General features: G+C 51.5%; 1 protein-coding gene across 1 annotated transcript in view; it reads right to left on the reverse strand.

Moving 5' to 3' along the window:
• MCF2 (MCF.2 cell line derived transforming sequence) overlaps positions 1–14,776 on the reverse strand; it is a 42,820-nt gene that overhangs the window by 13,886 nt on the left and 14,158 nt on the right. The window contains exons 5-18 of the mRNA XM_031058815.1: positions 14,343–14,459; positions 13,544–13,693; positions 11,276–11,400; positions 10,707–10,821; positions 10,229–10,348; positions 8,346–8,537; positions 6,770–6,961; positions 6,379–6,550; positions 2,617–2,705; positions 1,932–2,020; positions 1,640–1,706; positions 917–1,032; positions 751–820; positions 350–442 (exon numbers count right to left, since the gene is read on the reverse strand). Coding sequence (XP_030914675.1) covers positions 350–442; positions 751–820; positions 917–1,032; positions 1,640–1,706; positions 1,932–2,020; positions 2,617–2,705; positions 6,379–6,550; positions 6,770–6,961; positions 8,346–8,537; positions 10,229–10,348; positions 10,707–10,821; positions 11,276–11,400; positions 13,544–13,693; positions 14,343–14,459 — 1,707 coding nt within the window. The remainder of the gene's footprint in view (positions 1–349; positions 443–750; positions 821–916; positions 1,033–1,639; positions 1,707–1,931; positions 2,021–2,616; positions 2,706–6,378; positions 6,551–6,769; positions 6,962–8,345; positions 8,538–10,228; positions 10,349–10,706; positions 10,822–11,275; positions 11,401–13,543; positions 13,694–14,342; positions 14,460–14,776) is intronic.

Here is a 14,776-nt window from a genome sequence, read left to right on the forward strand (position 1 = left end):
CTTGTGCTCCAACTTCCTTTGGCATTCCTGCAACACAGAAGCCAGACCAAGTCAGTTTTGCACCATCAGTAAGTAGATATTCCAACAGCACAGCTGTGGCGTTTGAGGACTTCAAAGGTTTCATGTTCAGGTGTTGAATGGTACCCACAGCTAAAGAAATATTATCATTACATGCAAATTAACAGTGAGTGGATCTGCCCTGTACTCCTGGGGTATAAAAAACACCAGCATCTCCTTTAGTGAGCATTTTGTGTGCACTCTGCACACACCACCAAGCAAAGGGCAGCACTGTGGGCTGTGAGGAGGCTGTCAGGACAGGGCAGGCCCCAGGTGGGTGGCAGCAGCTCACCTGGAAGAAGGAGCTCTCGGAGCACTGCCTCCACAGGGACTCGGAGCGGGGCTTGTTCTGGCAGTACTTCTCATACATCTGGAAATCCTCCCTCTGCAAGGCAAGCCACAGGGCAGGTCAGCCTCAGGGACCAATCCTGCCAGCCAGCAGCTCCGGCCAGCACCCAGACCGGGTGTGCTTGCACCTCTGCTGCCAGCTTTAGCGTCTGCAAGTGACAGTCTGGGGGGAAAACGCACAGCTGGGGTCACAGCTGGGGCTCTGCCATCTCTGCTGGCCTGCCTGCTGGCCCTGAGGGCCAGGAGCCTCTCAGCCCACCAACGTAGCTGAGGTGCTGCAGAGTGCGGCAGCCAGGAGAAAGCCTGGCCTTGGAGCCTGCTTTAAAGTGACAAGGATTCACCCACCCTGTCCAGGAAACAACATCCCACTCTCTCGGGTGCTCCCAGGCAGCTCTCCAGGCTGTGCAGGAAAATCCTGCAAGAGACGGGAGAAGGCACAAGAACCAGCAGTGAGCAGGGTGGATATTCCAGCAGGGATCAGCCTGGGGGAGGGAGGAGAGCAGCCCCATACTTGTTGTGGAAGTCGTAGATCTCGGGCATGTTTCCAAAGAGAACATCCTTCCTGTTCCTCAGCACGGGGGGCAGCAGGATCAGCATGGCTGGGTTATCCATCTCTGCTCTGTAGCCCTGCCAGTGGAAAAGGGCTCACTCTCAGCTGCCATCTCCCCAGAGGCAGGTGAAAAGGGAACATGAACACACTTCCAATATGATCTCCCTGTTTCTAAGTGCAATAGCCCTTTTATTCCCTGTTTTGGCCATCAGCAAGAGTTATTTTCGAATAAAGTAGTAATGTCTAAAATGACAGCATGAGAAATCATTGTCTGCTTTCTAAAGCAATGTGCTTCATACAGTCACGATTTCACAGTATTGAGACAGGATTCTCCAAGGATAAAACACAAGCTGCTTCCTTTTGTCTCCTAAAGGTAAAGGAAATTAGGGAACAGTCAAGACAAACAGCTTTTTGTATATTTTACAGGCACTGCTGAGGCTAATTACCAGTGCTTTTGTGTGCAAACAGAAGGGTTCTCCTTCACTGCAGATGAAAAGCTCATCCTGACACCAACTGTTCCTGCAGATGCCTCCAACAAAGAAAACCTAAGGAGCAAACTTGAGCATTTATGACTGGACTGGGACCTGGCAGTCTGGTGAAGCCTGGGCTCAGTCTGACAGTGGCAGGTGCCCTTTTGTACAAGTGACCAGGGAACAGCAATGGGAGCCTGCAGAGGCCACTCACCATCAGAACAGTGAACAGCTCCTCCACATACACTCTCTCTGTTTCTATGAGCTCATTTATCACGTGGCTAAAATGAAAAAATAAATACAAGTGCATTATTTTATGTCTGTAAAAATAGACACAGGTGATCAGTGCAGTTCAAGGAGCCCAAACCATTGTGTGATCCCATTAATAAGCAAGAGGTAAAAGCACAGGAGATGACACCTGGGTCAGGCTGCAGGAACACAGGGATGGGGCACGACTGGGCAGGAACAAACATCCTTTAGGTGGTGTGAAGGGGGCGAGTGCTCACCCTTTCAGCACATCCAAGCTGTCCTCACTGTCTGAAATGAAGTACTGCAAGGAATTCCTCTTCTCCTGGTAGTCATGCATCACCTCGATCTGGGGGGGAAAGGGGAAAAAAAAAGGGGAAAAGGGGAAAAAGGGGGGAAAAGGAATGCACTGGGCAGAGCTCAGAGCTGCAGCAGGGCCTGCAGGGGCAGCAGGAGCCCAGCCCTGCTGCAGCTCCCTGGGGAAGGTGATTTTCCTTGTAAGAACCCCTGGACAGCAAACCTCAGAAGGGAATAACATGTAATGGGGAGCCAAAAGTTCCCAGAAATTACTCTGCTACATGAATCTGAAATACTGGTAACGTAACTCATTAGTGAGGAGGCAGAGAAGAGTTCCCACAGGGGAAATATCTGTGCATGAGGATATTTCCTAATACACCCCTCTGTAATGTGAGAAATAACTTCAGGGAACAACACACGGGAAATAGGTGCCCAGACATTGTAAAATCAGTCAAGCCAGAGCTCAGGTGTTGGACTAACCCAACTAAATCTCATGCATACATGAGGGTTTGGGTTTCCTTGAGTTTTTTAAAAGGCAAAAGAAAAAAGAAAATAAAGAGAGCATCTCCAAATCCAAAGTGCACTCAATCTTTAGAGCAGTTTCCCTTTTTCCATTAAACTAACTCAGATTCCATGAATAATTTTTACCTTGCGAGAACTTGGAGTTTTTCTTGAAGTTTTCTTCCCAGGGAGAGAGAGATCAAATGAAAATTTCAAACTGGAATTAAAATCTACACCTTGGATAAAAAAAAAAGCAGAATTACATAATGTACATCTATGGTGAAGGGGATTCTTCAGACAGAAACGAGTAAGTCAGGAAGGAAAAGGGGATACACTTTAAGAATAAATAATTAGTTAGCTAGTGCTAATAGCAAACCGACAAAATAAAGGGTATTTATCTCAAACAATGCTGATTCCACATAGCACAGCCCATGGTCGTAAAGTACAAATATTGAGGAAAAACAAAATGCTCACTAAGGGAACACAGAAATCAAAACCTAGCAAAGTCTCTGGAGCCTGAGCATATGATAACAGCAAAACCAATAAAAGCAAATAAACTACAAAAAAGAACACCCCCTGCTAGGACACTGTTTGAAAGTCCTTTTATGAATGTAGGGCAAGATGCTCAGCTGTAGTAAACTGTTTGTCCATCTTCCACAAATTTATTGATATTGTCAGTAAATAATTACAAGTTGCAATTGAGCTACAGAGGTAAACTGGAAGCTCAAAATAAAGCATCAGTCTCTTTGGTGAGCTGTGTGACATCATTCAAATACTTTGTGAGGGAATGTGGAGATGCTGGAGGGGCTCTGAGTGCAGGCTGGTGTGGGGAGCCCAGGGGCAGCTGGGAGGTGAGCAGAGCCTGGCTCAGGTGAGCACAGCCTGCCTCAGGTGAGCACAGCCTGCCTCAGGTGAGCACAGCCTGCCTCAGGTGAGCACAGCCTGCCTCAGGTGAGCACAGCCTGCCTCAGGTGAGCACAGCCTGCCTCAGGTGAGCACAGCCTGCCTCAGGTGAGCACAGCCTGCCTCAGGTGAGCACAGCCTGCCTCAGGTGAGCACAGCCTGCCTCAGGTGAGCACAGCCTGCCTCAGGTGAGCACAGCCTGCCTCAGGTGAGCACAGCCTGCCTCAGGTGAGCACAGCCTGCCTCAGGTGAGCACAGCCTGCCTCAGGTGAGCACAGCCTGCCTCAGGTGAGCACAGCCTGCCTCAGGTGAGCACAGCCTGCCTCAGGTGAGCACAGCCTGCCTCAGGTGAGCACAGCCTGCCTCAGGTGAGCACAGCCTGCCTCAGGTGAGCACAGCCTGCCTCAGGTGAGCACAGCCTGCCTCAGGTGAGCACAGCCTGCCTCAGGTGAGCACAGCCTGCCTCAGGTGAGCACAGCCTGCCTCAGGTGAGCACAGCCTGCCTCAGGTGAGCACAGCCTGCCTCAGGTGAGCACAGCCTGCCTCAGGTGAGCACAGCCTGCCTCAGGTGAGCACAGCCTGCCTCAGGTGAGCACAGCCTGCCTCAGGTGAGCACAGCCTGCCTCAGGTGAGCACAGCCTGCCTCAGGTGAGCACAGCCTGCCTCAGGTGAGCACAGCCTGCCTCAGGTGAGCACAGCCTGCCTCAGGTGAGCACAGCCTGCCTCAGGTGAGCACAGCCTGCCTCAGGTGAGCACAGCCTGCCTCAGGTGAGCACAGCCTGCCTCAGGTGAGCACAGCCTGCCTCAGGTGAGCACAGCCTGCCTCAGGTGAGCACAGCCTGCCTCAGGTGAGCACAGCCTGCCTCAGGTGAGCACAGCCTGCCTCAGGTGAGCACAGCCTGCCTCAGGTGAGCACAGCCTGCCTCAGGTGAGCACAGCCTGCCTCAGGTGAGCACAGCCTGCCTCAGGTGAGCACAGCCTGCCTCAGGTGAGCACAGCCTGCCTCAGGTGAGCACAGCCTGGCTCAGGTGAGCACAGCCTGCCCTTGCAGGTGTCACCAGGGAGCCCTGCCTGCTGCACACAGACCCGAGGTGTGCAGGGGTGGGGCCCACCACACCTGGGAGCACCCAAAAGAGGCGAGGACTTGCCAGAGGTCCTGCTCAGAGTCTGCCCTGGCAGGAAGGGCACATGGATTTGGGATGGGACATGGGCACCAGCTCCTCCTGCAAGAGGGACTCTGCTCCAGCACTGCCACAGCCTGCACTGCCACTTCTGCACATCCCACTACACCTGAGGGCTCAGGTGGGATAGATTTACCCTTCTCCCCTCCCCACCCCAAAAGAAATGGTTTCACAATTAGAACCACATTTCTCAGACAGGCTTCAAACGCAGGGCAAAGATAAAAGAGGAGGCATCTGTCCTCAGACAGAGACAGAGGGGGGAATGGGGCATAGAAACATAAGGAAGACAGGAACAGAGGACAAAATGATGTGCTCAGAGCGGGTTTGGTTTGCAGCCCCACCACAAAACCCATCCATGTCAAAGCAGTGCCAGCAGAGCTCAGTGTGTGCCTCTGACACTGCCCGCCAGGCCAGCAGCCCTGCAGCAGTTCGATGTTTGCTATCAAACAGCCTCCGTTAAAAGCTCTCTTGTCATGATCTCTCCAAGGAGGAGCCTTTTGTCTTTGCCACACTTGATCACTGCTCCAGGAGCAGGACTAATGCAGCACACCTGTGCTTTGCAGGTGACTGAGTGCCTCTGCCAGAAGCACCTGTCCCACAAAGGCATGGAAATGTCCAGCTGAGTGATGGTGCTCTCACAACAGCCACAGAGCTGGCCACCCACTTACCCTGTTCTTTAGGGCAATAATTTGTCTTTGACCGTTTCCTCTTTCTAGAAAACTGTGCTAGGTAAAATGGGCAATGCTCTAGGTTTGCAGACAGAGCTTTGACTGATTGAGGAAAGTGCTTCAGAAGGTGATGTGCTTTGGACAGGGTGGCATCAGCCTGGGAACAGGAAATCTGGGATTTATTCGCTGCACTGGCCTGCATCTTGAGGAGCTTAATTTCCCTCATTGCATCCAGCTTCACTCCCACCCCTCCACTTGGCTATTTCCATTTCTCATTCAATTTCTTGTTCCCTGAACTGAAGCTGCTTTTGCTGCTGTATGACACCTGCTACAACTCACCATAATCAGTATTTGTTAATTCATCATAAAAACCTTCTGTTAAAATGCAAATGTTTAATTGCTTTTATGTAGTCAGATCACTGAATTTAATATTCTGACATAATTTAGCAAGTCCCTGGTTGAAAATACATGGAGGCTACTTTAGAATCTCTTTCAATTCTGCCTGATACACTCAGGGCTGCCAAGGATGAAAGTTTTAATGTTATCATTTAAAGCTAACATATTGCCACATCCCATTACCAAAACCAAGGCAGAACATTCAGTGACCTCAGTTCAATGAGAATTTGTAACTTTATGGGCATTAATTATTCCACAATTGGGATTTAGGGAAGACACCCTGAAGGAATCAAAAGGAGTTAAGCATCCAGCTCATTTCTGTTCATGAGATTTGAGCTCCTCATTTCTCCAAGCTCCTCTGCAAACATCAGTCTAACCTGATGTCAGTTCCAGCTCAAGACAGCCACAGAGAACAGGCAAGCTAATAAATTGATAAACCTTGCCCTTTTTCCCTGTAGTATTAACTCACCAGTTTCCAGCCCAGCAAGATGCCAGTAGCTGGAGGTGTGCACTACTTACAGCTCTTCTTTCACTGAGTGGGAAGTGGAAATAAATAACAAGGAACCAACTTCATCCTTCACACAGGTATGGGAGCACAAACACTGGGAAGTTCATAAATCACCTGATATGTATTTAACACTCTCAATAACTCTATCTCTGCCAGCAAGGTTTAGTTAGCCTCTCAAAACCATCCTAAGCCTTTCTCTTCCTGCCTCACAGCAAAGTTACCAGCTGAAAGTCGTAAGTGCAGGATGTTTTACCGTGCTTAGGAGAGAACAGGGGTGACTTGGCCCGGGGTGGGGTCTCTGGCCGAGGAGCCACGAGCTGCACGGGCCGCACGTGCTTGTCCAGCAGCCTCCTGAAGCAGCACTGCCTGCTCTCAAACATGCTGCGCACGCTGTCCAGCTTCCCCTGCACCGCCTGCAGCTGGCCCTGCAGAGAGCCAGGAGAGACAGAGTCAGCATCAGCTCACCCTGACCTGGTACAGGGCTGCCAGGGTGCCACAGTCAGCACCAGCTCACCCTGACCCAGAGCAGAGAGCCAGGAGAGCCACAGCCAGCACCAGCTCACCCCGAGCTGGCACAGGGCTGCCACGGTGCCAGCACTGCCACACGCCCCAGCCCTGCTCCTCGCTCCTGGGGAACTGCTTACCTTCAGCTCAGGTGTCAAAACCGACTCAAAATCGGCCTGCAGGGCTTGGGGATCATAGTTCAAGTAGGATGAAGAGCTTTCAAGAAATCTTTCTATGTCCTGGAGTGCTTTCTGGGCGCCTTCTTTAGACTGGCACTTGTCCATCTGCTGGTTGGCGAGCAGGTAGGCACCTTCATCACAGCACTGCAGGGCCTGGGGACAGCACAGGGAGTGAGACCCTCCAGTACCCCACTGGCACGAGGCTCTCATGAGAACATCACTGAGTGGCTCTGGGTGCAGCCAGCAGCACTCCCAGAGAGCTCAGCACTTGCTGGGGCTCCATCAGAAAGCACAAAGGTTTTTTCTGTGAGGTGACTGCAGCCCTCAGCAGACCCAGCCAAGCTGTAGCTGGCTAAAATCAGGGCTGCACCTGCCATGGGGGTACTGGTGCACAGCTGACCCCAGGGATAAGCAGGTGTTCATCTCCCCAGCTGGGAGAGCTGAAGTGGGCACTTCGGAGCCTACAGGGAGCCTGGCAGGTTTCTGAGGCTCAGTGCACACCTGAACTGGGGCTCGCTGGCACTCACACTCAGGTGAGTGTGACACTGGCACTCACACACTGAGCTGTGTGTGACACTGGCACTCACACACTCAGGTGAGTGTGACACTGGCACTCACACTCAGGGCTGTGTGTGACACTGGCACTCACACACTCAGGTGAGTGTGACACTGGCACTCACACACTCAGGGGTGCACAGGGCTGAGAGGATGCTCCAGCCAAGAACAACAGATAATTTCCAGTGCTGTGAACAGGACAGGAGACATGGAGAGCAGGACCATGCTGTGCTCCAAACCAGACCCCAGGCAGCAGCCAGGCCTGCAGGGAGCCCAGGAGAGGCCCCTGCCCTGCAGCTGAGAGGCTGCCAGGGAACTGTGTCCCACAGACCAGCACAGGGCTGAAGTGGAGCACACAGAGAGGAAAAAGGAGCTCCCCAGTTCCCAAAACAGGGAAATGGAAAACAGGGTCAAAATCCACTGTTTCTCTTAATTGGCCTCAAGCACATTACAGCCGTGTGCCTTCTGGCCTAATTAGTCTGAATTTCCCTAAATGAATATTTGATGCTGATTAAGATATCAAAGAGCGTTGGAGCCACATGACTCCACTTCCATGCTAGCACACAGCAGCTGTGCCTATCTACCAATCTGTCACCTCATTTCACACTCAGCCATGTTCATTCTTAATAAACCCCTCAGAAAAAGGGGCAGGAGTTATGTGAGAGCATCACCTCTGTCACACTGGGCAGGAAAACCCCAAAGTCAATGAAGACATGGATGTAGCATGAAAGCACCACCAAGAACAGCAGCTGAGCTTGGTGCTCTGTGGAGATGCCCACTCTTTCTGCTGCCCTCACAGCAGCAGGAGGTGCCTGTTTGCTGACTCCCCAGCCAAGGGGCTCCTCCAGCCTCCGGGGAACACCTCCCTACCATTAACTGTGAATAAAAGCTGCAATTCCAGATGTTTCCAGCCAAGAAGAGAGGCTAGCCCCATGGAGAGGCTGACCAACCATCTCCTCAGAGCCCTGTGTCTGAACTGTACCTGCTGGAGGCGGGTGTGCAGCTCCAAGGTCCTCTGCAGGCGCAGCTGCTTCTGCTTGCCGTGCTCAGCCAGGAGGTCGCAGTGGTGCCGCAGCTCGTTGCACTGCTGGCAGATCAGGTTCAGGGCGTAGTGGTGGTTGGCTGCCAGCTGGTGCCCGTGCAGGATCACCACCTGAGCCTTCCCTATCAGCTCCTGCAGGAAGGGGAGAGCCCAGGTTGGCACGCAGAAATGGTGCCCAAGCGCCCACGCACCAGCGTGCCCTCCCAGCTCACCGGAGCTCAGCCAGGTAGGAGTGAGCTCTTTGCTGATGGAGTGACAAAATTATCCTTTGTCCCCTTAAAAGGAAATAAGCCCAGAAGTTTCTGTCCTCTGTTTAGTGAAAAGACACCTCATAGGACCTGAGGGACTTCACCTCAAACTTAAGGATGGCCAATTGGACAGAAGCCAAAAAGTCCTGCTGGGCAATTAAGTAGGAAAAGAAGAGAACCAAGAAATGAGTGGCTTTTGTGAGATGTTTTACCAGGAGCAAGGACCTCTTGCACCTGGCTCGGTATTTCTGTTTGTTATTTTACCTTTTATTAAACCTTTTTGTTTCCAACACTGCCACAGAAGCCATCCTGCTGATTTTTATGCCTCCAAGGGTAGCTGAGCTATCTTGGGTGTGTTATAGACCTCCCAGAGCTTGTTAGACCTGGCTCAAAGTTACGATAACACAGCCACTCTTGGGGATGGCTGCCATTAGGGGTAGCCAGCGGGGGTGGCTTGCACAGCATAAAATGGTACCCACCAGGTGGGGAGAAAAACCTTTCCATCCATACAGAGGATGAAGCAGAAAACAGCATTTCACCAAAGCAGCAAGGCTGTGAGCACCTGCTGGCAGGGCACCACTGCCCCTCCAGGAGCCACAGCCTGAGTACACTGCAGCTGATTCCAGTTCAGGCCCACCATGCTCCCAAGCATCCCAGCTCTCATCAAAGGGAACTGCAGTAGTTAAGGTTTATCTTGATGCCAAGAACACAGGAGCTTTTCTGCACACCTCAGTCAGTGTACTGGTTCTGGTTTCTCCAGGGCTGGGAGGAACTGGGAAGGCTTTCCACTGGGATGGCTTTGCTGCTGCTCCCTGCCTGCCTGGCTTTTTGATCCTCCTCCCTCTCTCACAAACATTTCTTCCAAATGGCCAGCAAGCCTCTGACCTCTCTTTGGAACTCTTCTGTGCCCAGATCCCTCAGGATTTCTCTGCTGACCCTGGCCCAGGTGCCCAGCACATCCCCTTGCAAAGGTCACAGCCTTAGCTGGGCTCCTGTGAATCATTTCTCTTCACTCTTCTTTCCCCTGCATCCCTTGGCCTTCACCCATGTGTTATGTTCAAGTCACAGACATGGCAGGATACAACTTTTTTGCAACTCCATGTGCCTGGTAACAAGTTTCTGCCTATTAGCATAGCTAAAGCACTTAAAATACAAATAATTCTTCTTCCAGCTCATTAAATCCCACGCCTCCCCCACGTTCAGACATTTATCTGTTCCGGATTTTCACGGCGGCTCAGCAATTTATTTTAACTCTGATAATTAAACAGCCTGTTTCTGGCTTTCAGAGTGATCACAGCCTTGCTGCTCAGAGCAGAGACATGAAATCAATTCTTTCGTGCAGCACTCACCAACAAATTACAGACCCAGGTGATTTCACAAAGACCTACCACAAATACAGAGCATGGCTCCTGTGTTTCATGGGTGCTGCTTCTGTGCAAGGCCATCTCACCTGAGCCATGTTATCATCTCACCTGAGCCATGTTATCATCTCACCTGAGCCAGGCTACCTCACCTGAGCCAGGCTACCTCACCTGAGCCATATTATCTCACCTGAGCCATGCTATGTTATCTCACCTGAGCCAGGCCATCCAAGTGCTCCAGCTCCTTGAGCCTCTGCTTCACCTGGGGGACGCTGTCGCCGGTGTCGGGCAGCTCCGCCTGCTGCCCCATTAAAAATTCAATGGCACTCTTGACCTGGGCACAGAGAAGAAAATTGCTGCAAAAGGATACAAAGCACAGGCAGGAAAGCAGTCTGAGCCCAAAATTAATCACACATGAGCTAAGATTGCTAAATCCAATAACACAGCTAGTGTCCAAGAACTAATTTCTAAATTCCAAGATGCTTCCATCAGCAGAACGCACATGACTGCAGGGCAGTGGTACCTAAATTAGCTCTCAGGAAGGAAGCACAGCCGTCTCCCCAGCTGGCCAGCCCTGCCACAGCCAAGGAACAGCAGCATAAATTAAACACTCTCAAAAGAAAAGCATAAAAACTTCTCTCCACCAGATCTCCACCTCTCCCTTCTGCCAATGGAAGCACGTCTGATCCTACCTCTTGAAAACTTTGCTCAAACTTCCAGAGTTGTAAATATTGTTCCATTTTTAACTGGTGCTTTTCCCAGAAGCCATCAAAAGCAGTCTCCATCTCACGCAGCTGACCAAGCAACCTTGGGCACAGAAAAAGGACAAGATTGGGACAATTTGCAAACAGGGGACAAGCAGAGATGGACAAGACCTAGAGATCACTTACACAGGGACCCAAGGTCTCAGAAGAAGTCAACAGACATGTACATGTGGCTTGAGATGATCTCAGAGAGAGATTTAATGAAATCAGCGCTGCAGAGCAGTGTGATCACACATCTGTGTGAGGCAGTTGTTGCTGTCTGCATTTATCTGGGTAAATCCTGGGGGCCTGGCAGGGAGAGCCCTGCATCTGCTCCTCATGACAGTGGGGACAAAGATCAGAGCAAGTCAAAGTCATGAGAGAAGCCACCAGCAATCTGATGGAGCAAAATTCTGCTATCTCTGTCTTTGATAGGTGACCTAAAGAACACATCCACACCTCAACAATTTGAGTGTTTCCACTGAAAGCCAGGGGATTTAGGAACCCAGTGCACTCACCGATTCACCGTCTCCCAGTCCCCAGGCCTCTCCAGCTGCTGCTCCTGACTGCATTCCCCTGAGTCTGGCTCTTCAAAACTGCTCAAAAGCAACTTTCCCTCTTTTGTGACTGCCGTGATCTCTTCCTGTATAACACAAAACATTTCTCATTCAGGCTGCTTATTGTGAGGTAAGGATAAGGCATTTTGTGTTTCTCCTGCCTTAGTTTCCCTGTGTGAAACCAGCAGCAATACCCAACAGACCAAAGCACTCCCAGCAGACGTTTCAGTCCTCTACACATGGAATTGACCCCTGCAGCTGCACGAGGCTGAGCCATGGAAGGGCCACCAGGCTGGGTGGGAAGTGCCACACATGAATACAGCAGGCCACAGAATGACTCAGGAGGCCAGCACGGCCCCAGCTCTCTCCTGGTGAGCAGTGGGGCTGGTGTGACACACCTGCCCACAAGCTCATGTCTTCAAGCAAGATCTTCCACAGCTTGAAGGCTCTGCTTCTCCACCAAGGTCAGGAGAGGAGGTTGTAAGAGCAGCATCCCATGGGGGAACAAAGCCAGGACTGAGCCCACACAGCAGCACTCAGTACAGCCTCTACACACGAAGCCAACACTCCCAATACAACCTCTTTTAGGGGAAATTTAAACCCTTGGGGTCCTCACCAGCACCAGCTGAGGTGCTCTGTGCTGGCTGGGCTCAGCCCCAAAGCAAACATGTGCACTGAGTCAACTATTTTAAAAGAGGCCAAAGGCAGAGATGAGGAGGGAGAAAACACATGTGGCTGATGAGCTGAGGTGGCAGAGGCCCTGAAGGAGTGACCTGTGTCTGGTTCCATTGCAGAGCCAGGTCCTGGAGGGGTGAGAGCCCTCCCAGGAGATGGCCAGGTTTCTACTGCAAGAGAAACAATGGCAAAACCTCTTCAGGGAGAGGATTCAGAAAGCCCAGACTTGGTTCAGTGTCTGCCTGCCCCAGAGAGCTCACAGAGCCCAAACACAGCATCAGCCCCAGGAGCAGGCACAGCTGCAGGAACCTCCCCTCTCCCAGAGTGCAGGGCCAGCCCTGTCCCTGAAACACCCTGAGGATGGACACAAGGCAAAACCCATCTCCTGACAGTGCCCAGGCAGGAGACTCAGCAGAGAAATGGCGCAGCATGTTTTACACTGCAGGGGCTGTCATTTATCCTCTTACCCCTCACTCTGCAGAGAGCCACGCTCCTCCTTGGATTCAAACCCTGTCATTATCCATAAAGCAAAGTGGCCTGACTGTCAAACAGGTGGTGACTTGACTTTTCTGTTCAGTATATCAATGGGGTTAATTTCTTAGTTACGCTGTTTAATTAATTTCTGTCATTTTTTCATTGTGCTTGATGCCGGTTTCTGCTCAGCATCACAGCTACATAAATTATTCCAATTTATTAAATATTTGAATTCAGGAATCAACTGTACCAGTCCTGGGGCTGTCATGAGAGAGACAAGGATCTCATGTCTTGCTGTCACCACAATCTGTGCACAGTTTCTCATCTGCTTTTGTGTTTCATGGTCTTAGAAGGAACGAAAGAAAAAAGCCAACAGACCTCACTTCAGACAAAAGCCAATGAGTGGTTTTGATATCTGAAATTAATAGATGAGGAATTAAAAGCAACAGATGGCTTGTACTGAGTGCTGCTGTGCTTTCTACGCAAATGAAAACACGTGATGTGTTTTATTTCTCCATAAAGTGGGCGCTGCTGGCTGGTTTTACACTGACCCACCCTGTGGAGCTGGTATCTGCCCCTGCACTGTGACCACTGTCCTGAGCACAAAGCTGGAGCCACTGAGTCATGTTCCAATAGATGTAGCTGCTATTTCATATTACTCTCTTCATTTTCAAAGAGATGGAGGCCCATTGACAGTACCTATAATGATACTTTCTAAACATGCACACATGCATTTATGCCTACACACAGCACAACTTGGATGACATTTTCAGTATTTCTTAGAGGCAGCTTTCTGGGAACTCGCTGTCACATGAATGACAAATGATTATAAATTAGAATAGATACAATTCTTTGACTCAGGTAAATGAGACCTGTCACAAAGCAAAGGAGCTCATTCTTCAGCCTCACAGAACATACCGTGAGCTGGCAGTGCCCCTGTCTGGGCCTACCTTGAGGTGGCGGTACCTGTGACTGGCAGTGCCCCTGTCTGAGCCATACCTTGAGCTGGCAGTAGCTGTGACTGGCAGTACCCCTGTCTGGGCCATACCTGTGACTGGCAGTACCCTGTCTGAGCCATACCTTGAGCTGGCGGTACCTCTCGGTGCGCACGGCCAGCAGGCGCTCGATGCAGAACATGTCCTCGGGCAGCTCCGCCTCCGCCAGCTCCGTGCCGAAGCACTGCAACATCTGGGCAATGTCCTTCACAGTCAGGGCAAAGCTCTCTATGGCCTGCAGGGACACAGCGAGTGCCATCAGCCCGGGGATCACCGCGGTGCTGCAGCTCCTCCAAGAGCCAGGGCTGGGCTGGGCCAGGGCAGCCCAACAGCTCTGAGAGATGGCTGGGATGTCCAGGCACACAGACAGAACATCCCACTGGGAACCCAACCTGCCGCCACCTGGGACACAGCATCCCAGGAAACTGAGTGTACAGGAAGCACAAAAACACACAGCAAGGCACAACTCCTGACTCCTGGCAATATGAAAGTTCTTGCAAAGGGAAAGAAACAAACCTAACTGGAAATGCTCTGAATTCTCTGCACTTGGTCAGTATGCAGTAGGCAGTGTCATTACCCCGCTTCCAAACACAGTTCTGATATTAATCACATTAAGCAACCATTATTAACAAAAAAGCCTATTTGGTGTCTCCCATTAAGGGAATTCTAATAAAGATTTAAAAAGACAGATCTTTTGGGAGCAGTTTCAATGGGAGCCTGAGGGAGCCAATCCTCCTGCAAACCCATCAAAGCCTAACACCCCTTGGCTCCTTTGATCTAGGAGGTGCAGTGGCTCTGGGGGCTCCTTTCAGTCCCCCAGTGCTCAGTGCCTTACTGCAGACCTTGCCCAGGGAGCCCCAGCTGGCTGTGGCAGCCCCACTCACCGTCCTGAAGATGACCCACTCGCTGTGGCAGTACTCCAGGGTGCCCCCCAGCTCGGGGGTCAGCTGCTGCTCCTCGATGTACGTCAGCAGGTCACTGACCGAGCTCAGCATCACCACCTGCACACACACAGGGCCTGGGTCACCCCTGGGTCACCCTCCTGCCCCACACTGACCCCATCACTGACCCACACTGACCGAGCTCAGCATCACCACCTGCACACACACAGGGCCTGGGTCACCCCTGGGTCACCCTCCTGCCCCACACTGTCCCCTGATGCACCTCAAACTCTGCTCTACATCCTGTTCTGGAGCAGGGCTTCCTTCTTACACTTATGGCTTAACACAGCTCTGTCCCAGGCTCTGAGCACACACAGCAGTGCACACACAGCTCTGAGCACACACACAGCTCTGAGCACACACGGCAGTGCACACAC

Source organism: Geospiza fortis, unplaced genomic scaffold (genome assembly GCF_000277835.1).
Source record: "Geospiza fortis unplaced genomic scaffold, GeoFor_1.0 scaffold29, whole genome shotgun sequence".
Lineage (NCBI taxonomy): Eukaryota > Metazoa > Chordata > Aves > Passeriformes > Thraupidae > Geospiza > Geospiza fortis.